Below are 24278 nucleotides of genomic sequence, written 5' to 3'. Positions count from 1 at the left end.
ATTACGGCTTTGCCTGGCAGCTGGGGACATGGGGACGTGGGGACATGGGGACGTGATTCAGCTCTCCCTGAATCACTTAGATATGCAGAAAAGGGGCAGATGCCTCCCCCAAAATAATGAGTATTCTTAAGAAGTGGCAGTGGCAGAAAAATGTTAGAGAAGTAAATGTTCATAAGATTTGCATTATCTTATTTCTGGAAAGTTAATCTGTAGCTACTGACTTGAATCATCTATTGAATCAACAGACATTTATTGGATCACACCACACGTTGGATTTTGTGCAGTAGATGACAAGGCCTTTGCTCTTGACCCGTCTCAGTAGTGTGGGAAACAGATACATAAATTAGCATGAAGAAATTAGTAAAAGCTACAATGGAAATCTGAGCAAATTGCCATAATACCACAGAATGGAAGAGTTTCACAGAAGAGGTGACACTGAAATATAATTGGATTTTTCTAGGCAGAGGAAGGGAAGAGGCATTCTTTTTGAAAGGAGCCGTCTCTGTAATGTTCCCCCAGTGAAGTCAGGGATGGTGGGCTTTGACTGTTGTAGCCAAAGAACTGGATTTGGATTGATTTTTCCCTTTACACTGAGGTGTGAGACAAGTGTTTCCTTGACCCTGGAAATAGCTGTAGTTAATCTCTGAGGCCGTGCCTCAAAACTTTGTGAATCTCCAGGAATAGTCTAGTCTGAGAAGCACTATCTTTATTTTTACTTTAACATTTTAAGTTTCCATTTTCCTGACTACTAATTTTTTTTTTAATTAATTTATTTTTTTTTCAGGAAGATGGTGATGATCTTCTTTTAAAAGCTGAAAAAGATAATCGCCAAAAGGTGTCTGGAATCCTTCAGCGTGTTCTCTTGCTTTTCCGGGCAGCTCGGTGTTCTTTTCCTGTAGCACAGTGGTACATCTTGCAGTTGAGATGGGCAAGAAAAGTCATGCAAAAGGTGTGGAAATGTCTTAGTCACTCGTGTATTATTGCAATAGGGAAGAACCTTCTGTATTCTGTTGTGAATTAATCACTATAGGGATGTTGCCTATAGCTTAAATTATACATAATGGCCTATCTCTGGGAACCTTGCTTCCCAAGTCATGAGTGTTAAGCTAAAACACCTTTGTTTAGTTCACAGAAAATATCCTGACCAGGCCTACCTGTGAATGACCATGGGAAGGGAGAATTTAACACATGCTCTCCAGAGGCGGATGGGAACGGGAAGTGTTTGATTTTATTCCCTTCCCTTTTAGTACAAAAAGAGCCTGGATTCCAACTCAGGCAAGATGGTTCTTTGATACCCCAGCCCACCATCTTCTTGGTTTGCTGGCTTTCTAGATAAACTCGTTATTCCTTGCCCCAACAACTCATCTGTCAATTTTCGGCCTGTTGTGAGGCAAGCAGTACAAGCTTAGACTCAGTAAAACTCTCGTAACAATTTAAAGGGCTTCCCAGTGACACTAGTGGTAGAGAACCCACCTGCCAGTGCAGGAGACACGAGAGACTCAGGTTCGATCCCTGGGCTGGGAAGATCCCTTGGAGGAGGGCGTGGCGACCCCCTCCAGTATTCTTCCATGGAGAATCCCATGGACAGAGGAGCCTGGCAGGCTGCAGTCCATGGGGTCACACAGAGTGGGACACAACTGAAGCGACTTGGCATGAACAATTTAAATATACTAATACTTATTGGTATTTATAATTGTGATACTTTTCCAAGGAGTCCTGCCCCATAAATCCATAAATGTCAGGTTGGCTTACAGGGTGAAATCCTGGACAGACCAAGGTCTTTCTGCTGAAAGATAAAGGCCCTGAACTGGAGCTCTGTGTTAGCTCCTTCCCGTCTGATGATGGAAAGTATAATCTAGTCAGTTAATCCCAGGAAATTTCGGTTACTTTTTTTTTTTTCCCCCAATTACTTTTCTCCCCCACAGTCATTAAAGATCTAAATTCAGTTCAAGGTTTATCCCACTTCTTCCCGAGATGTTATCTCTGTTCTCTGGGGGCCTCTGTGGGGTCAAACCACGGAAAGTTAGTTCTTGGCTAAGTGTTTCTTTGCAGTAGTCTCCACCAGTCAGTCTCCCCCTTCCTGTCTTCTGAGATGTGCAGTTCACTTTGATTCAGGGGCCGTTGTCCTCCTCTACGCTGACTTCAGCTGAGACGTAGCTGGCTTCTTATCTGATGTGCAGCCAGATGGGATATCTACTTCTGTGTTCCTTATCCAGATCCAGTTCTTTTGTAGGCCAGTCATCTGTCTCTATAAAATGTAGAAGTAAATATTATTAGCCCCCAAATATCTTAAATTTTGCTGTTGGTTAAATTACTAAATGTACCAAGAGTTTATGGCTTCTTTTCTAGTAGACACCCTAAGAGACCCTGAGAAGTTGTTTATCAAGTTTTTGAAAATTATCCTGTTTTTAGAGAGAAATATTTGTGAAAGTTGCTTATAGCCACCATAAAAATATAAAACTATATTCATTTATAACTTGTTATCCTGAAGTTTTAAGTTTTTAAGTATGTTTACTAAGAAGGGCAAAGTGTTTATTGAAAGATTGTCTTTGATAGTTTTAAGATCTATTGAGCCTGAGTGTTTGTTATAGGAAACTTTATTTTAGAAGTTGCTTATTGTAGAAAACTGTTTAAAGTTCTAAGTTATGTTTGGTCTTACAAACTTCTGAGAATAATCTCACTTAACCTAGTTTCAATGAACTGAACTAGCAGATAAAGACTATAGATTCTCTTAAAATTAGCCACTCTGCTGAAGATATTCTTCCTTGTGAAAATCTTTACAAGTAATAAGTTAACTGTATAAGGTTAAAGCATAGTACAAGTAGTAGGCAGAATTCTAAAAATAGCTGCAATATTCCTGTCTTCTGGCTATTCAAACATGAATCTGGATACTGATTTAATTTGGCTTGAGGGATTTTTCAGATGGTATTAATCAGCTGATTTTAAAGTAGAGACATCATCCTGGTTTATCTTGGTGGACCCAATGTAATCAGATAACCTCTTAGAAGCAAAAAAGAGAGGTGGAGGAGTCAGTCGGTGAAATGTGGAAAAGGAAGACGGGAGAAGAGCCGTACAATGGAAGATTAGAAGAGTAACAAGGACTCACTTCAACCTTGCTGGCTTTGTAGCAGACCAATATCCAAGGAACGCAGCTTTTGGAAACTTCTAATAGTCCCCCAGCCTGTAGCCAGCAGGGAAGTGGGGGACCTGAGTCCTGTAACCACATGGAACAGAATTCTGCAAGCAACCTGAAAGAGCCTAGAAACAAATTTCTGCTAGAACATCTGACTAGAGATCTTTTCAAGACAACTGGAGATACCAAGGGAACATTTCTTCCAGGGGTGGGCACAGTGAAGGACAGAAGCTACAAGGACCTAACAGAAGCAGAAGAGATTAAGAAGAGGTCGCAAGAATACACAGAAGAACTGTACAAAAAAGGTTTTAATGAACTGATAATCACGATGGTGGGGTCATTCACTTAGGGCCAGTGAATATGTGAAGTGTGAGGTCAAGTGGGCCTTAGGAAGCATTACTATGAACAAAGCTAGTGGAGGTGATGAATTCCAGCTGAGTTATTTCAAATCCTAAAAGAGGATGCTGTTAAAGTGCTGCAAATCGGCAGATTTGGAAAACTCAGCGGTGGCCTGAGGACTGAAGAAGATCAGTTTTTATTCCATTCCCAAAGAAGAGCAATGCTGAAGAATGTTCAAACTATTGTACAGTTGCACTCGTCTCACATGCTAGCAAGGTAACACTCAAAATCCTCCAAGCTAGGCTTCAATAGTACGTGAACCGACAACTTCCATATGTTCAAGCTGGATTTAGAAAAGGCAGAGGAACCAGAGATCAAATTGCCAGCATTCATTGGATCATACAAAAGGCAAGGGAATTCGAGAAAAACATTCAGTTCTGCTTCATTGGCTACGCAAAAACCTTTGACTGTGTGGATCACAGTAAACTGGAAAACTTAAAGAGATGGGAATACTAGACCACCCTGCCTGTCTCCTATGTTTTTCATCCATGGATCAAAGTTTACCGATAATTTCAAGGATATAGGTAGCCAAAAGGTGCAGATGAAACGTAGAGAAACCTGGAATTGCATGCACTGCTGCTGCTGTGCCATGCTGTACATGGTTGTGTCCGACTGCGATCTCTTGGACTGTAGCCCACCAGCCTCCGCCAAACGGAATTTTCCAGGCAAGAATACTGGAATAGGTTGCCATTTCCTACTCCAGGAGATCTCCCCAACCCAGGGATCAAACCTACATCTGTTGCATCTCCTGTGTTGCTAGGCAGTTTCTTTACTACTGACTTACCTGGAAAGATGGAATTGTATACGCTGCTCCAAATCTTTTCTCACTGCAGAAGAATGTGTCCTGGCCTTTGTTTAACACCATGACACAAAAGGGAGCTATTTCAGTTATTTAACATCTCCTTTTTATATCTTTTTAATTATATTGCTTGTGTTTTTCAGGGGTTCATAATCCATAAATCTATATATTCTAAATTTATTTCTCATAACCAGACTAGACAGACTGTCTACCTCTGGTAAATACTGTTAATTTGTTTGACAAGAAGACATGCTTAGCATGCTTACAAGGGGTCTTGACTAGATCACGTCTTTCTGTAAGTGAACAGTAGAGGGAGAAAATAGATCAAAAGCCTGCTGCTAACTCTTTTCTTCCCTGGTTTATGTGTCTTAGATCCTTTTTGTTTTATTCTGTCAGTTTCCCTTGACAGTTTTTTTTCCCCTTGATTTGTTAGACTCGGGAATTGTTTCTGAATCACATGTTGGATTTGTCTATCATCTTTTAATTTAGTGTCATTTAATGTGTTCCTCTTTCCTTTTATTTCTTACAAGGCAGTAATTACTCTCTCCTCATTAAGGTAGCCAGTTTTGATTAAACTCAGGTTCACATTTTCTTAGAATTCCATCCTTCAGTAGTGGTGCTGTGTACTCCCCTGTTGCAGTGTATAATGTGGTACTTGTGTCTTTTTTCTTCACTTATCCTGATAGTGAGATGGATCAATGAGTTTGGCTCATGTTCCACCCATGGTCATGTTCTCACCAGTCCATCGACATTTTACCTAATTTGGCATTTACTGATCCTTTCTAGAGTTATTATTTTATCAGGAGTTGCCGTATGATGACTATAATTGTCTTTTTTTTTTTTTAGTTACATACATACATAACTTTTTTTTAAAGTTTAAAAAAAACTTTAAAAAAAGTTATGTATGTAAATATACTTTTTTTCTGCACATAGATACTTAAATTTATTTTATTATTTCTTTGGGGAAAGCCAGGATAAATAGCATTAAGTTCTTTTCATACAAAACTTTTTAGGTAAAAACTGAGTGACAAGAGAGGTTAATTTGGTTAGAACTTTTTTGAGATTTAGCCAGTGAATTTATTGAGTTTGTCCACTAAGTTTGTGTAAGTATGAGTGATTTCCGTGTTATTTTCTTACATAGTATAGGGACAGTGCTGTGTTTTCCATTCTTTATGGTTTATCTTTCATGCCTTGTTTGTTGTTTTATAATTTCCTTAAACACTAACTTATGTGACTGGTAATTAACATATTCTGTCTCTCTTTACAGATTCGCATGAAAGGGTCCCTTCCTTCATTGAGTCCTTTCCCTGAGTCGTTACTTAATTACTGTAAAGGAGGTGTGGCATTCTTTCGACCTGGAGCAGCTGGAGACAGGAAGCTTGATGAAGCGTCCATTAAAGCAATAGGTTTGTCCAGAATGAACTGCTTGTTGAGAAATTAGGCCTAAATATTAGTAATGATATATTTTACAGTTGATTTGGGGACGTTTTCATGTAATGGAATACTATACTGATAAGGAAAATGTAGTGTGTGTATGTTGCCACCATGGAACTATATCCAAGATACATTATTTGGGGTGAGGGACAGGAAGAAGAGGGGTAGTTGCAAAATTGTATAGATAGTATAATTTTATATATTTTTGTGTACTTGTATTTCTTTTGATAAAAAATTGTTTTGTATTGGAAATTATATTTCTACTATTGAAAAATTTTAAACTTAAATGCTTATCAAGAAATGATTTTTCAAATAAATTAACAATACAATATTAAGTAGAGCTGTATGTATTGGCTTTGAAAAATATGCACAACATACTATTAAGTTTAAAGCAAGTAAACTACTAGTAAATAGAGTAGTTTATTTACTGTATAGTGTTTTTAATATTTTCATGCAACTGACACGTGTGAAATATTCTGGAATAATATGTGTAAAAATTCTGTAAGGATCTCCACAACTTTTATACAAAGTATTGAGGATGAGCATGTTTCTTTTATAATCAACAATATAAAAACATTTATTTTGGAAAATAACTAGCAGAGGTGAAGTTGTTGTAATATTGATGTATATACTCATGCAGTCTCCTCTCATATTTCCATTCCTGATTTAGGTTGCTTCAGAGAACTTTGTGCTTTGTGTTGGATGCTGCATATCCGTGATAAGCTGTCCTATAGTTGCAGGCAGTATCAGAAGGCAAGAGAAAGTGTGGAGGAGAAGAAGGTACTGACTGCACAGGAGTAAGAAAAATGCATAAATATTACTTGGGAAATTATTGCTTGATAGAATATTTTACTGTTTGTTACTGCATTTCATTAAATTATTAAATCATTATAGTCTGTCTAAAGCGAAAAGCAAATGGTCCTTTCGGTATCCATACAGGACCTTGAAGCGAACTTTGACCCTTGTCTGGTTGAGCACTGTCTCAGTGCAGTGGAATGGGCTTACAGAATGTTGCCCTTCTCTCGGTTTTCTAATATTGAAGAACTTATTCAGGATCTGATTTTGAGCCTCATTGCAGAACTTCCGCCAATCAGAAAGGTGGGTGAAAATAAATTAAATCAGAATCAGAGAGTTTAAAGAATTTTAATTTTGTTTTAATTAAGAATGATGTTGCTTATAATACTCATTTTAAAATTTTTCTGAAGGTAGCAGAAATTTTTGTGAAGGCATTTCCCAATCCTGAGGACATAAGAGTTTCTTTAAGAGAAAAATATCACTCTCTTCAGCAGAGACTCAGACACTGTGTTGTGAAAGGTAATTTTTGTCATTTCTTAGGCATCTGATAAATTGCTGAAAATTTTCATTTTGTTTTGAAAGCATTTATTTTTTAATGCTTATGTTTTTATGTGTTTCTCTTTCGAGATGAAGAGTACGAGAAGGCAGAAGTACTTCCTCATTACACTACCAACAATTCTGTTGTTTTGGAATCATACAAAACTGACTTCATGTCATGTCTGTCAGTTAGTAGCTATGTGACCATAGGCAAGTTGCTCAGCATCTCTGAGCCTCTTTTCCTTATTTGTAAAATGAGTATATTAATACCTGTTATGAATGTATATTGAAAGAGGATTAAATAAGATAAAATATATAAAATGAGTATATAATGCTTCATGTATATATATATAAAATGCAGATATTTTATTGAAAACTAGTTTTTTACTTTTATGGTTATTTATGCTTCTAATTTACAGTTATTTATATTCAAGATGACCTTTGGAAAATTTTTTATTGTAGAAAAATATAAATAATATCAAATTTAATGTTTTTAAATGTGCGGTTCAATGGCATTAAGTACAGGCATACCTTGGAAATATTATACCTTTGGTTCCAGACCACCTTAATAAAGTGAATATTGCAGTAAAGCCAGTCACATTTATATTTTTGGTCCTAGTGTGTATAACAGTTATGTTGACAGTATACTATAGTTTATTAAGTGTGCCCTAAAAAAGACAATATATTAATATAAAACTTTAATTGAAAAGGACCTTATTACTAAAACATGCTAACCATTATCTGAGTCATAATCATAATCGTGAATCATAATCTTTTTGTAATAGTAATGTTAAAGATCACTGATCACGGATCACCATAACAAATATCATAATAATGAAAAAGTTTGAAATACTGTGAGAACTAGCAAAATGTGTGACACAGAGACATGAAGTGAGTAAATGCTGTTGGAAAAATGGTGCCAATAGACTTGCTTGATGAAGGACCACCCCAAACCTTTACCTACAATTTTTTACAAAGTGCAGTATCTGTGAAGTACAATAAATGAGCTATTTCTGTAAATTCATAATGTTGTGGACATTTTTAAAGAATTCAAATTGCTCTCTGTAGAACTACAGTATTTAAGTCTAGTAATATCCTATGCTTGGGCATTGTATTAGTATACTTACACTCTATTGGTGATTTATATTTTTAAGACATTTTTGAAATCCCTAAAATGTCCTGTTTATGTATTAATGATATTTAAAAATTTTCTGTAGGCAGTCTTGAAAAACTCCCCTTCCTGTGGTTTCTTGTTGTATGGTTTGTGGTTCAGTCACTAAGGCTAAGTCGCATCTGACTGTTGGCGATCCCATAGACCATTTCTTGTTACTGGTAACAGTTTCTTGTTATCTGAAGTCAAATAGGTTTTTTTGTTCTTTGGATAAGAGTGTACTTATTTTCTCTTGTTTGTGGGAATGAGAAAAATGTTACTGATTCTTTTTATAATTATCTGATTTTTGAAATAAATTACTTCTAACATTTTCATTTTCCAGGGCATACTTTTGTATGGAGTCCCACTTATTCTTCTTTAATGGACTTTTTCTAGCTTCTACCTTAAAATTATGGACCGTAACTTTCTAACAAATTTTGAAGAAGCCACGATCTATAAGACCGTGAAACTAAGCCCTCAGTTAGATTTCGTGTTCCCAGCAGGGGACCAGAGGTGGATGCTCTTACGTCTTGAGTTGAAATATTTTAATAACTGTAAGGACTTTTGTTCTTTTCTTTCTAGGTCCCCAAACAGAGGAGATGATGTCTGTTATCATGCATTCTATCCATAGAGTGAGGGTGAAAGCCCTAAAACGTGTGCAGAGAAATATAGGTTCTTTCGAAATGAATATATGGGAGCCAGCTGAAGAAGAAAAGCCAGCCGAGGTTGCAGGTTTTGACAGGTTTTCCTTGGGAACTAGTCTGAGCAGGAGCACACTCACAGAACTGGGCAGTTCTCTGGCTCACAGTGATGCAGATATGGCCGATACCCTCTCAGAAGCTTTGTCAGCTGAAGAAGAAAGCAGGACAGGTTTCTGTCGAAGGTACAATTGAGATCTCTTTAAGTAGAAAACATTCACTTCCTTTGGGGAAAAAAGTATTTTCAGGCAACTGCTGACCTGACTTCTACTCCCAGCAACCTCACTGACTGTATTCTTAACAATGACTGATAAGTGCTATACTCACAGGAATGTCACAGTGTAAGATGAGACCTTACATTTGAAAATCGACTTAAAGTATTACTGAGATACTAAATAATTTTTCCATCTGAAGGTATAAAATAATATGAGTAGATGAAATTCTAGAATTTACTGGAGGACTTTTAGTTCTTTTAGTAATCTTAGACCTAAATAGTTAAGGATTATTTGGTTAGCTATATTGTTTTTAGGGGCTTCCCGAGGGGCTCAATCAGTATAGGATCCGCCTGCAATGCAGGAGACCTGGGTTCAGTTCCTGGGTTGGGAAGATACCCTGGAGAAGGAAATGGCAACCCACTCTGTTGTTCTTAGGGTTTCCTTGCCAGGAATTTGAACATCCATTTTTTTTTTTTACACATTCATCTTTGAAGCTTGTCTATAAATTGTCGAGAAATTCTTGCTTATCATTTTAACCTCTTTTACTTTGATTTAAACATTTTTTTCCTTTATAATTCCAGTATGTACAATGCAATTTATCCTTCTCATGACTGAAGAACTATATAGTCAGTCATATCTTGTTTAGGTGAAATGGTGTCTACTTTAAACATCTACTGAGACCATAGCTAGCAGTGTCATAAATAGTGTGCTTGCTCCACCAGACAACTTTGTCTGCTTCAAACATCTGCTTAGACGGTAACTAGCAGTATCATGAATGTTGTGCTTGCTCCACCAGACAACTGCAGTCTTAGAACAGGAACACCTTGGAGGCTGCTTGCTATGCAGTCTTAATAGGAAGAGGTACGGTGGCTTCAGCCCAGGTGCCTAACTTTAACTTTTATTTCTTTTATTGAGGGAACTAGGGATTTGTGTTCTCCCCTGTGAACCATGTTGAAAAGAAACAGATTTAAAAGTAATTATGGAAAAAAAATTAAAAAATAAAAGTAATTATGGTTAGGTGCCTGCCCAACAGGTTTCATAGCAGCAGAAAGTGTTCAGAGAAAATACGTGACTTTTGGGTGCTAAAGAATCCTGAGGGCAGTCCTATTCCTTGCTCATTACACAGGGAAACTGAAAGGGACAGATTCAAGAGAGAAACTGGAAACCATGAACTAAGATGTGTATTGGCTTGTAATTTTTATTGATTTTATATTCCTAAATTCTGACCTGTTAGAGGACCATTTTTTTTTGCCCAGAAAAAGTATGTTTTTTATAGTGAAATTTCTGTGAACACATTTTAGTCTTTATTAATATCAAATTTCTCTTTTGATATTACTGTTATAATTTTTGCACTCTGAATGTTCAGTTCTAACACATGCTTAGAGATCATTTAGTCCAGTTCCCTCATTTGCAAGACAGGTAATCAGAGCATTAAAAAATGATAGGTATGACTTAAACAGTGGAGAGAGTTTTTATTGTCAATCAGTTTTAGTGATTAAATGATCTTTAATTTTGTCTTTTCAAACTTTTTTTTTGCTACAGAAGTGCCCAAAATCACATGGAATTAGCATTGACTGGTAAGCCCAAAGGTAAAAAAATATGTAATCAAAAGGAAAACCCTAAAAGAAAAGAAGATTGTGAAAAGTTATTACAAAATGCACTTCCTGTAATAGGTGTTTGGGAATTTGAACGTGACGATGACGAATATATTAAATTCCTTGAACTCTTCTTGAGTTATGTTCTTGAAAGAGACCTACTTAGTTCCAAGGATGCTGGCATTCCATTTCTAACTAGTTTTTCTGGATATCTTAGAGAACATGAACTTAATTCTTTACTTTTTGATGTACATACAACATTGAAACGACGTCAGGGCAAAAGCAAAAGCCAGAACGTGTTCAGGGCCGGCTCCTGCTTTGTTGTTGCTCCTGAGTCATATGAGTGTGAAAAATCAGAAAACCAGACACTTTCAGCTTCTGTACTAGCTAATCAAGGGATCAGGCATTTTTCCAAGAGCCCTTTGAATGAAGTCAATAAAAATGAAGGGAAGAGTGGGCTGTTCGGTTTAAAACAGAAGTCAGTTTATAGGATACAAGATGACAAGGCAGAGAAAACTTTAATACAGAGATTGTCAAACCATAGTGTTTGCATTCCCAAATCCACTGAAACTAGAAGATGTATTTTCAAAGCAATTCAATGCAATGATATTAACCCTCAAGAAGATCTTCCTGTAGCACTAAGTAACACATGTGGCAATATAAGAAAGCTATTGGAATGGATGATAAGATGGTCTGATAAAAGACTGCTCTGTGATTCTGGCCTCACTGAGCCATCCTGTGAGTACCGTCCTGTCATTCGTGTAAAGACGTCTACAGCTGCCATTCTTACATCATTGTGGCTTTTGGAACAACCCTATTTTGCTACATATAAGGCAAAAAATGCCATCATTAAGGTAAATGCTTGAATTGCTTATGATCAGATACAAATTAAAATTCTTACTTTAGATTAAAACTGTATTTGTGCTTCCCTACCTAATAATCGAGAAGTAGCAGAATTGATGACAATGCTAATTATAATCTGTATCACCTAATTTTTTAAAGTAGTTGCTTTAATTCTTAGAAATGACTTATTAGGGTTAAAGTCCTTTCAGAGAGTCTGTGAGATTTTGAGGTTTCATGTGTGTTTATGAAAAAGAAAAAGAGGGAGTTTCCTGGTGGACTAGTGGTTAGAATTTGGCACTGTCCTTGGCATGGCCGTACTTCAGTCCCTGTTCAGGGAACTGAGATTCTGCAAGCTGTGTGGCATGGCCAAAATAAAAAAAGAGAGAGATAATTTTAAGTGATATTACAAGTGGTTTTTGCATTTATATTACTAAATGTCTTAATAAAGTGAAATGAAAACAACTTTACATTTTTATTTCTGTTGTCCTATGGCCTGAGAACATTGGTGATAATACCTTTCAAGTTTGTAAGGCTGATTTCTTTTGAATACTCAAGGTAATCAAGCTTGTTTTTTCTAGGTGGAATAATGAGTTAGCCATTGCTTTAGCATCAGATACTGAGTATGAGAAATGCAATGAATACTTGATAAATGAGTAAGAGACTTAATCAGAAGTTCTATAGAAAGTATTAATAATCTAAAAGTATAATGAAAAGTAAGGGATTCAGTAATGAATATTAAGTACTATAAATGGTTTGTTTTAGGTGCTAGAGAATAATTCCTCTGGGCCTCAGAATGGACCCAGTATAGAGAGTGAGTATAAAACAGATGCTGGCTGTTCTGTTGCAGTATCCACTCAAGGTGGGACCGAGGAAATAAATGATCAAAATGAATCCTGTCAAAGTATCTTGAAGTAAGTTGCTGATTATAAATACCTTGTTTGATGATGTTTGGTCTTGAAGGAGAATTGAACTCTTAAAAGTTACGGAAACGAGCGTTTCTTTGAATTAGAGAAGCAGCAAGGAGTGCTTTCTGAAATATTTTAATAATATGTCACAAATTTTGTTTCTTTCCATGTTAGTCTAGTGTATATCTTCTGAGACAGGAGCAAATTCATCCCAAGAGATCCCTTTGTTATGATGACTGCCTGTGTCAAAGTTGAACTAACCATCTCATCCATTTTTACTTAATATGTAGTACTATGAGGAATATATCCTTGATATATTATTGGTATATATTGGTATATATTATACCAAAGCTAAAGGCTTGGTAGCAGGAAGATTCCTTTATGGGAATGGGAAATTTAGATAAGCTGAAATTATTCTAATCTGAGTAAATAAAAATGGGATATTCAGTTATTCGTTGAACCTTTTCAAATTCATTTTTTATTCTTCATTTTAACCTTTTATTGATATTCTGCTATGTGCCATATGTGGTTAAAACAAAGACCTCATAAGTATGAAAGCTTAGTTTGTTCTTTTTCAATTAACTGAATCCATTGAAAGCAAACTCTTTGTTCCCAAGTATGAGTTATGATTTTAGCTGCTTCATTTTTGTCAATAGAATATCAACAGAGGTAAAAAATCCTGAAATAAAAGGAACCAAAGATGAGATTATATCTGTCACTGATGATACTGAAAAAGAATTTGTAGATATCGATGAGGATCTTTTAGAAGTAGAAGCATTTACACAGGAGGAAGTGGATATATACCCATCAGACTGTGAAGGTCAGTTCATTTAACTAATCTTTTTGTTTGACCTTACTGACTTGATAGGGTGAATGATTATGAGATAACTTAGTCTTATATCTAAATTGTCATGTTTATAAAATAACCTAAATCCAGTTGTTTAAAGAGAATTTAATATTTTTGAAATGTTAAGCATGTTAACTCGTAACCTGAGTTTGGGGTCTTTTGCCTTGCTGTGTTAATTATTATGAGTCTCTTCATTTCTGTGAACCAGTTCTGTGAACCTTTCCTTGGCAGACTTCTTTAAAACAGCAGCTCTCAGAGCTTTATTTAGAATTATATGCACTGATATAAGCCCTTTCAAGGTGTATCTGGACTCACTTGGTGAAGAGGGGTTGTCTCTAGGTGTTAAAAAATATTTTTGTAAGGAGGATAGGAAATGTTTCTGCCATCATATGTTTCCTGTAATATTGCCGAACCTTCTGAAAAGTACATTGATTAACTTTCAGAAGGTCTGTGTTTTCCACATAGAGGATGCCAAAGAGGTTGCCAGAGAACCTGTGGAAAGTCCCAATATTGCCGTTTATATGCAGACGCAGACCTTAGCACAGCATTTAGAAGAGGCAAGTATGTAAATGTGGGTTGTTGTTGTCGTTTTTTAGTTGCTCAGTTGTGTCTGACTCTTCTGTGACTCTATGGACTGCAGCCTACCAGGCTCAACCGTCCATGGGATTTCCCAGGCAAGAATACTGGAATGGGTTGCCATTTCCTTCTCCAGGGGATCTTCCCACCCCAGGGATTGAACCCGGGTCTCCTGTGTTGGCAGACGGATTCTTTACCACTCAGTCACTGGGAAGTCTTCATAAATACAAAGTTGTTTAAATCATACTATGGTAACACGATAGTGTTTTTATTCAGTATATCCAACCAAGGCTATTGTCTCTTAAAAGTATACTGGGAATTGTAAAGTATAGCCATGCAGCACTTTTCTTTCACAGAAATTCTGTTACTAGTAAGATCTAATACTTTCAGGCAATGAAGTGTTAATTTCATAAATTGCTGCAGTAAATTAATTTAGCCAAGAGTGCTGCAAGTGTTCCTTATTCAGAATGTGTAAGTTCATCAGTAGTGTGAAGTTTTTGCACATACATGCACTTTTATGTATTGTTTGTTTTCTCAAAACTCTATACACTGGATTTCCAGGTAAGACACAGACATTTCTAATTATTGAAACAATTCCTTTAAGAGGGATTAGCTTTTGTTCTTTTTTTCTCATTTTCTAGTTGTTTTCATAGTGTACGGTTGGCCCTTAAACAACGTGGCATTTAGGGGCTTCGTCCCCTCCGTGCAGTCAAGAATGCACGTCCAGTTGTCTCTTAGTGCTCACAGAAGATTGGTTCCTGGGCCTGGTGTGGATTCAGCCAACCCCCACACCGTGTAGTAATGTATTTACTGGGGGAAAAAAAATCTGCATATCAGTGTACCTGCTCAGTGCAGATCCAAGTTGTTCAAAGTTCTGTTGTACTTAGGTAGTAATGCATGTGTAATTTACAGATACATCATAAATACATTGTAAATGATTTCTAGTGGCATCATTTGTCTTTGCAGTTTAATATGCTCAGTGGCTTAAGGTGATGGGCTTGAGGCATCACAGGCTGAAGACCTAGTCAGAGCAGGACCGGGAGTACATTTCAGTGTTTGGTTTCTCACTTGCTTTCAGACTGTTTTTGTTCAGGCGAGTGGCTAATGTGAAACCCAGGATACCAAAGACAACAATACCTGTTTGTTTCACCTCTTTTCTTTTTTGGGTACTGTTAATTTTTGCAGCATTCCACCGGAGAGGCTCAGTGTCTAAGGGAAGGACCATTGGAGACATGTATGGAGGAAGAATCAACTGAACAGAAAGGGTAAGGGGAAAAGTCTGGGGGGCTTTCAGGGCTCACCTGGGATTCACTTGATGAAGAGGATTCTTTTTCCTCATGATTGACAGTATATGTTTTACAGTGATACTGCATTCCTGGTGAAATGGTAGCTTTAGTTTAATAGCAATGGTAATGAAAAAGTATAAAAAAAGTAAAGCAAAAGTATAATGGTAAATGTTATACTTCTAAATTTTGATAGAACGAGGTAAATAATGATGTCTAAAATACCTTTTGTGCTGCTGTCACTATCAGTCTGAAAATACAGCTAGAAATACCCAGAGTTTATTCACCTGCTAATTAAGGCCCTCCCTTTCCCTACTAGTTTCATTCTTATTGGGTAAAAGTAAAGAATCATATTAGTCATAACATATGTGTATGATCTTTCACTATTGTGGTATAATCATTGCACACTGTCCACGGGGCTTCGATGGACACATACTCTGCTTGCTAGCTTATTATTGCTTCAAGGATAGCTGAAGACAGTTTTCATATGTTGCAGTTTGGGCATGATTTCTTGATTGTTAGAATTTTTGACGTTTTGAATTTTTAGAATTACTTTGACTAAGGGAGGCAACTCAGTTAAATTTTCTCTTTTTTTTTTTTTTACCCTCCCTCCCCCAATTTTCTTTCTCTTATGTACAAATTTTGTTCAGGCCTTCTGTGAATAATTAATAAAAGAATATGTTTAGTGTCCTGTGTCTTTGCAAGTAATATAAATATTTCTGTTAATAAAAAACCAGTCATTGCAATTTCAGATGTGATAATGGGCTCTGTAGTGTCCTGAGCAAAGTGTCCGCTTCTTCCGAGGTGAAGTTTGAGGTCCCAGCTAACTTCATTTCCACTCATTTTAGATTATATTATTTCTGTTGCCAAACATTTAATAATGTTTAAGTCATGTATTAAAGCCATCCAGACATATTCTTTGCTTTTATTTGAATCTCTTACTATTGCTATGGAGACAAATGTAAATAGATTGTAATTATGAGCTAAGCATTACAGAAGATTAGAGGATGTTTAGACTCTTAGTTGGCTGAGCCTTAGATCGCCTGTATGTTAGATAATGTGAAGAGTATCTTCCTAATTGATTATTAATCTTTAATTATAGTATGATCGAAGCCTCTACTGATCTTGAACACATCATTCCTCATTCATTTTGTGTAGATACAAATTCAGAAGTTTCTAGGTAAGCATTTTTGCATACTGTACCATTCTGATATTATTACAAATAGAAAAGAGAATAAAATGATGCCTGCTATACCATTTTGAAGCAATTACTAAACATCTTGACCAAAAACTAAGAGAGTAAAGTGAAATCAACTTTACACATTGAAAGATCAAAATAGGTATCCATTTCTGACAACTTTACATTTCTTATTGAAAGATTTTCCTGTAACAGTTGTGTTTTAAAGACAAGCAGGAACTATTTTAGAACGAGTCTCTTCCGAAAAAGAGAGGTCATGGGTATGTTATTGAAAAAGGTAGTTCTTGCTCATTTTCAGCCTTTAGCAGATTTCTCATGAAATATGAAATGCCTTTTATTCTTTCAGAGAGTAGTCATCCAGTTCTGTCTTTTGAATTTCTTTTCCAATGGTTGAAGTGTATAAATGGTGTTGAAATCAGAGAATGATACAGCATAAATTTGCTTTAGAAAAATTCTCCATAATTAGAATGTATCTCCTTGCTACTTATTAAAACACAAAGGCCAATAAAGTTGTGTTAAAACAGGCAAGTAAGTTGTAATGTCTGTTATCGAGCACACGCTTAATAAAAAGGCTCATATTATTGCTGAAAGGGAATGAGTGTAAATCCAAATCTAAACACAGTTTAATATGTTATTTTCTTTTTAGAGACAGTGATCAGTTCATTTGGACATGATAGTACCTGCTCCCTAGATTGATTTACTTATAAAACATTGAATACTTCCTGTGTTTTAAGGAATCATCCTCAAACAGTCATTTTATTTAAAACCAAAAACTTACTTTGACTTTTAATTTTTATTTCTAAATGAGCATTTTTTGTTAGGATTTAATTATTAATGTAAGCTCTCTAATTTGTTTGGAAAAGAAATAATCATGATACTATTGTTTCACATTTATTGAAGAACAGCAGGAGTTTGCTCTACCCATGTTAAAACTAAACATATTTTTAAAAATACATTTATTTATTTTTGGCTGTGCTGGTTCTTTGTGGCTGTGCTAACTCTTCTCTAGATGCAGCAAGTGGGGACTAGTCTTTAGTTGTGATGCTCAGGCTTCTCATTGCGCTGACTTCTCTTGCTGTGGAGCACAGGCTCTAGGGCACACACACTTGGTATTTGTGGTTCCCAGGCTCTCGAGCACAGGCTCAATGGATGTGGCACACGGGCATAGTTGCTCCGTGGCATGTGGGATCTTCCTGGGTCAGGGTTTGAACCTGTGTCTCCTGCCTTGGCAAGTGGGTTCTTTACCACTGAGCCACCAGGGAAGCCCAGAGTTAAACATATTTCTTAACCCATACTTTCCACAGTTTTCTTAAATCCACTCTGGATCTTTAAATTTGATCCAAGAAATATATTCCTAAGCCAAATTACATCATCTGTCCAGCTAATCAGAATGATTGCACAGGTCTCAAACTCAGGTGCCTACAGGGACCAGGCAAGTAAAATAAATGTGTAAGCTGTCCTGGGCATTGTAGCACCATAGGGCAGGGGCCGTGGCCGTGGCTCATTTTCTGAGCTCTTGGGAATCCAGAGCTGCTGACAAAAGTGAGGTGGCTGAGCAGACCCGCCAACCTCTGCTCAAAGGTATCTGAAGTTTATTTTCTGACACAGCATGTCCCTTAGTTATGGCATTTGAATGAACAGCTCTGCTAATAACAAATGTGTCTGGGGGCTGAGGGATACAGTGAGATAGGCTTTAGGGTTTAGATTTCCTGAAAACTTCCAGAAAGCTTTTAAAATAGAATAAAAAAGTAGGATCAAAATACTCAGCTCATAAACACTTAATGTGTTTCTTTTCTTGATTAATGTGTGCTTTTTATTTATATGCTTCCACATAGTACTCCAATCTCTGTGTGTAAAGAGAAATCTTCCTTAGCTCCACCTTTGGCATCAAATGGAGTCACAGTGGCTTCACAAACACCTGGACCAGCAGCTCAGCCAACCCAGAGAAATGAACCCAGGGCTCAGTTATCACAGTCTTCTGATTCTGTTAGACAAATGCTCCAAGATGAAATGTTTAAATTAGTCCAGGTAAGCACATCTCCGTTTAACCAAGTAATGGTATGTGGTGTATACATCGGGTTTTAAAATATGAACAAACTTCCAGAGTTTGAAAAGTTAAAATTAAATTGCAGGGTTTCTCTGCTTTGGGCACTCTTCCTTTGTTATTCAGAAGTTCTTATTCTAGGGTCTATGGTCTCAACTGAGTTCCCTACTTCTCCTGATAATTTCTTTTTTCTGAGCTCTTGGGAATCCAATGCTGCTGACAACAGTGAGGTGGCTGAGCAGATCAGCCAACCCCTGCTCTAAGATATCTGAAGTTTATTTTCTAACACAACCTGTCACATCATATTTCTCATCCTCAAACCAAATGTTGGCTTAGTTTGAAATTGTCACCTACATTTAAAGTGTTGTTCGCTTTGCCTTCCGTCGTCTTTTTCTCACCTGGTTATCCTTTTCTCTGTCTGCCAACAATTAAAAAATTATTCCCCTTTCCCTTTTCTGTTGTATTCCTTATACGTTGATTCCCCTCACATCTGTTCTTTTCTTCATGTATTCTACATTCACTTTTATATCTTTTTATGTGATGCAGTGTACCATTTCTATACCAGTAATTCTGGGCACTAATTTTCTCTCTAAATTTATGGGCCCTGATATGAAGACTTTTTCAGCATGCTCCATCATTCCATGGAACTTTTTTTTTTTTAATTTATTTATTTAAATTGGGGGCTAATTACTTTACAGTATTGTAGTGGTTTTTGCCATACATTGACATGAATCAGCCATGGATTTACATGTGTTCCCCATTCAAACCCCCCTCCCACCTCCCTCCCCATCCCATCCCTCTGGGTCATCCCAGTGCACCAGCCCTGAGCACCTGTCTCATGCATCCAACCTGGACTGGCGATCTATTTCACATATGATAATATACATGTTTCAATGCTCTTCTCTCACATCATCCCACCCTCGCCTTCTCCCATTGAGTCCAAAAGACTGTTCTATACATCTGTGTCTCTTTTGCTGTCTCGCGTATAGGGTTTTTGTTACCATCTTTCTAAATTCCATATATATGCGTTAATATACTGTATTGGTGTTTTTCTTTCTGACTTACTTCACTCTGTATAATAGGCTCCATTCCAGTTTCATCCACCTCATTAGAACTGATTCAAATGTATTCTTTTTAATGGCTGAGTAATATTCCATTGTGTATATGTACCACAGCTTTCTTATCCATTCGTCTGCTGATGGGCATCTAGGTTGCTTCCATGTCCTGGCTATTCTAAGCAGTGCTGTGATGAACATTGGGGTACACGTGTCTCTTTCAATTCTGGTTTACTCGGTGTGTATGCCCAGCAGTGGGATTTCTGGGTCACCGTGGAACTTCTTGAAACTGATTTTATTCTTATTCTTCTGAGTCTCTTACTTCCCTTTTCTCTTTAGTAGCATCACCTATTTTACCTGCTTAAAGTTTAATTTTTGTTTATGATTTTCACATATTATTTATTTTTTATTTATTGGCCAAACTGCATGTGGAATCTTAGATCCCTGACCAGAGCTTGAACCCATGCCCCCCTGCAGTGGAAGCACAGAGCTCCAACCACTGGACTGCCAGGAAGTCCCCTGCTTAAAGTTTTAGAGACATTTGTCAAACTTGTTTTCTGGATTACCTAGAGTCCTTTGCTGGTCGCTGCCCTGTATATTTAACAGGTTCTCAAGATAATTCTGGTACACGCGGAAGGTTAAGAGTCGCTGTCATGGAGTCATCTTTCCCTCTCTCACTGTGCAATTCAGTGTTGTCTTGATTCTTTTGCCCACATTGTGTGTCTATTTCTTTTCTTTTTTTTTTTTTTGGTTTTACCAGTTTATTGCTACCAACCCATCTCCCTCCACCCTTCCCATGTGTGAGTGCTCAGTCATGTAACCCCATGGACTGCAGCCCGCCAGGCTTGTCTGTCCGTGCCTTTTTCCAGGGAAGAATACTGGAGTGGGTTGCCACTTCCTTCTTCATATTTGCTATTTCTATAACTGTCGCCAACCTTAGATTCTTAGAACTTCACACTTCTATTGTCTTAAATGTGCATTTCTGAGATCTTCTCCAGATATTGTTCTAATACTGTTACTTTTCTGTTCTAAAAATCTTCAATGAATTTCAGGTACAAATTTATATACTCTGTGATGTCAATCATGTGTTAAAATACAAAGAGTGAAAGGAAACATGCTAAAAATATTAATACTAGTTATCGTTGGGAATAGGATTATGTATCATTTTTTATTTTCTTTCTGATGCTTCTTTTTTATGTAATAAGCAGGTATTTCTTCTGTAATTGAAAGGAACCTCCATTTTTTATTAAATTTGTTTTTAGTTGAAGGATAATCGCTTTACAATATTGTATTGGTTTCTGTCATACATCAACATGAATCAGCCATGGATGTACCTGTGTCTCCTCCCTCTTGAACCTCCCACCCCATCCCACCCCTCTAGGTTGTTACAGAGCCTGGGTTTGAGTTCCCTAGTCATAGAGCAAATTCCCAATGGCTATCTAGTTTACTTACGGTAATGTATATATTTCTGTGTTACTCACTTATTCGTCCCACCCTCTCTTTCCTCCCCCAACTGCCCCATGTCTATAAGTCTGGGGAACCTAAATTAAAAGAAAAGAAAAAAGCCTGCAGGGTTTCCTTCTTGGCTTTTTTATAAAGGACAGCTTTTATCTTCCCTCTTTTCCCACCATACTCTCCCAAGTTTAGTGGTTCTCAGACTGTGGGCTCTGAACCCTTAGCATCAGCATCACTTGGATATTTGACACACAGGTTGTCAGGCCCCCATCCCAGACTGATTGGAATCAAACTCTGGAGATGGTGCTCATCAAAGAGTGCAAGTCCTCAGGTGACTCTGACGCATGCTGCAGCTGGGGAACCACTATGCTAGCCTCCCTTCTCATTAGCTGTAAATTTTCTAATCCATCTAATACCAGTATGTGCTAGAGATCCGAAAGCTTTTCTGCACATTGAAGTCTCCTCATCATCCTAAAAACTACTCATCCTGGCTCACGTGCCCGGATGCTCTGATTTTATTGGCATGGGGTGTGACCTGGCCATGGGGATCTTTTAACTGCTCCTCAAGTGATTCTGTTGTGCAAGGTTTGTGAACCACTGTGCATATCTTTGCCTTTCACTCGAATAGCCCCTTCACAGGAATTCCTCACTCTTCACCTGTTTCCTGATCTCTACTTTTTTCTTTCGTGAAAACCTGTTCACACACCCATTTAGGAATTCTTCTTTAATTATCTTCACCCACAAAATAAATAAAATTTTAAAAATTTAGGCAATCTAGTTATGCTTACCCGCTTCATCAGCTCACTCCTTTATGATCCCTGGGATATTTATGTAAGCTGCTTCCCAGATGATCTCAAGTTGCATTATGAGTTCATAGTTGTAGTTAACTCCTCCTTGAAGACAGGAAGCTATTCTTCTTTCCTTTTTTTTTTTTTTTTTTTTAAGATCTCTCCCAGCTATGCTTCATACTCAGCACTTATGGGTCTGGCAAATACTAAGATAGAAGTATGACTGTTTTGGAATACTCAGATAATTGTTGCTTCTTTGGGTCTTTTCATTAGATTTTAAGATGTTTCTTTAATTTTTATTTTATTCTAGCTGCAACAGATCAACTTCATGAGCCTAATGCAAATAGTAGGATCATCCTTTGCTAACCTCCCAGATATTCATCAGCTTCTACAACAGTCCCAGTCTGTGCATGTGGTGGGAAGCCAAGGATCAAACACCACGAGAGGGAGTAATGATGTTGGAGACACCAGTAGAAATCTGAAGGAGAGATTTTTCATTAAACCACAACCCATGGGAGAGTATGCCAGAGAGCCTGGCAAGAACAGCCCACACTGCCATAAAGAAATTGTGCAATCCAATGAAAATAGTAATGGAAACTTAGAGGTAATGCATATTAAAATACCACTGAAGTTTTTCTTGTAGTTTCAGTGGTTGTTTATTTGAGTAAATGAGTTATTTAGTAGTTATTATATTCTACCCACTATAACACATATTGAACATTATTTACAAAATAAGGAGTTTGTAACATATTTTAAAATTACATCATAGTTTTTTCTTTCTCTTCCAGCATGTTCCACATGGGAGTGCTCCTTTTTGTCAATCAGAAGGTCAGCCCCAGAATAGAGGACTAACTCCAGGCTCTCACAGCTTACCAGCCACTTCTTTGTCTCCAGTCCCTGCTGGAAACACTCACCTCCACCTTTTGTCTGCATCTTCTGCCATTCCACAGACACCTAGACTTATCCCCACTGCAAATACTTCCAGACGTAGTGATGGTTTCCCTTTGCTTCAGTTTCAGCCTAAGCCTGAATTTAAGCCCGTTTCCTTCCACACAGAGAGAGTTCCTCAAGTTCCCTTCAGTCCTCTGCCACAGCCTAGAGAGGCTTGGGGATTATCTGATTTCTCACAGCCTCCTTTGCCAAAGGTAGCAATGGACACTACTTCAATATCCCACTTGAATCTGAGCCAGTATAATACTGAAGCCATAAAAACAGCAGCTGAGCCGAAAAAATGGGCAGAAACAATAATTAAAGAAATCCCAAAACGTGTGAACTTGGATCAGTGTGTTGGACAAGAAAACTTGACACCTCAACAGAACTCTACAACATTTATAAAACCAGAAAATATTTTTGATGTTAAACCAGGACTCTTTGAGATATCTTCTCAGAATTCCTCTGGACTTCCTTTATTGCACCTGCAACTTAAACCTCCTTACATGTTTTCTTCTACCTCAAGAGCATCAGTTACAGTTCCATCAATACCTATTAGAACCATGGCAGAAGAAAGAAAATGCCCAAGATTATCACTACTTCATTCATGTCTAGGCCCAGAAAATATGGTAATGATTTTTGCAGAGTGTTGCAAAAGCACATTCCTGCATTTTTCATAGCATAAATATACACTCAATGAAAAGCTCTAACATTTATTTTTCAAAAAATAATGCTTCTGTTATTGGAAATAACATACAGATTTGATTTAAAATAATAATTGGATATCTTAAAGGTTTTAGGGCTTCCCAGGTGGCACTAGCAGTAAAGAACCTGCCTGCCAATGCAGGAGACAGAAGACACATGGGTTTGATCCCTGGGTCAGAAAGATCCCCTGGAGAAGGAAATGGCAACCCACTCCAGTATTCTTGGCTGGAGAATTCTATGGACAGAGGAGCCTGGTGGGCTACAGTCCATGAGATCACAGAGTTGGACACTACTGAAGCAATTAAGCACACAGGTTTTAGGTCTTTCTTATACATCAGTACCAGAGTTTTCTAGACTCTTTCATAGATATGTCTGAGATCCTGCTCAGAGAAGAAATAAGTAAAATGACCAGTATTCTTGTTTATACGTGTAGGGGAGTGTGTGTATGTTTCTGTCTCGAGTGAGAGGGTATTGTTTGAGGTTCCTAGCAATTGTAATATGATTTCCTTCAAATCTATTACAGGTTAAAATTGTTAAATAGACCCAGATCTGTAAGTAGTTTTACTTATTAAAAATATATTTCTTTTTTAAATACTTAAAACACAAAGATTAAATTCTTTATAAACCCACCAAGTCCTGTTTAAAGTTGTAACCTTTGATTAATGAGATTCAGACTGTTCAGGTTCTACTTCTGTGAAGTCAGTAATTGAGTTGAGTAATTCATTCTCTGGTACCCTTCTAAGATTCTAAAATGGTACCGGGAAAAGAGTAGTCATTCCTTAGAAAAAGTACTTATCATGCCTCCTTTTCTTCTAAACATATTATGAACAAAAGGAAAGAATTGAAGGAGTGGAGAAGTATATGTTTTTTGGAAGGTTTTAAAGACTTTCTTTT

The 24278-nt window shown here is 37.2% G+C and overlaps 1 protein-coding gene across 7 annotated transcripts in view; it reads left to right on the top strand.

The window, feature by feature from the left end:
• Positions 1–24278, top strand: part of CPLANE1 (ciliogenesis and planar polarity effector complex subunit 1) — a 104758-nt gene that overhangs the window by 28415 nt on the left and 52065 nt on the right. For 6 of the 7 annotated variants that reach the window (XM_020901628.2, XM_070476594.1, XM_020901627.2 and 3 more), the window contains 15 exons: positions 785–949; positions 5599–5737; positions 6436–6545; positions 6705–6863; positions 6971–7079; positions 8830–9130; positions 10703–11609; positions 12361–12509; positions 13160–13323; positions 13816–13907; positions 15112–15191; positions 16312–16389; positions 18243–18435; positions 22060–22353; positions 22538–23308. In XM_020901628.2, the coding sequence (XP_020757287.2) occupies positions 785–949; positions 5599–5737; positions 6436–6545; positions 6705–6863; positions 6971–7079; positions 8830–9130; positions 10703–11609; positions 12361–12509; positions 13160–13323; positions 13816–13907; positions 15112–15191; positions 16312–16389; positions 18243–18435; positions 22060–22353; positions 22538–23308 (3711 nt within the window). The remainder of the gene's footprint in view (positions 1–784; positions 950–5598; positions 5738–6435; positions 6546–6704; positions 6864–6970; positions 7080–8829; positions 9131–10702; positions 11610–12360; positions 12510–13159; positions 13324–13815; positions 13908–15111; positions 15192–16311; positions 16390–18242; positions 18436–22059; positions 22354–22537; positions 23309–24278) is intronic. The other variant, XM_070476592.1, reaches the window with a different exon arrangement.

This window comes from Odocoileus virginianus, chromosome 14 (genome assembly GCF_023699985.2).
Source record: "Odocoileus virginianus isolate 20LAN1187 ecotype Illinois chromosome 14, Ovbor_1.2, whole genome shotgun sequence".
NCBI classification, from domain to species: domain Eukaryota; kingdom Metazoa; phylum Chordata; class Mammalia; order Artiodactyla; family Cervidae; genus Odocoileus; species Odocoileus virginianus.
This window is presented reverse-complemented; position numbering and strand designations above follow the sequence as displayed.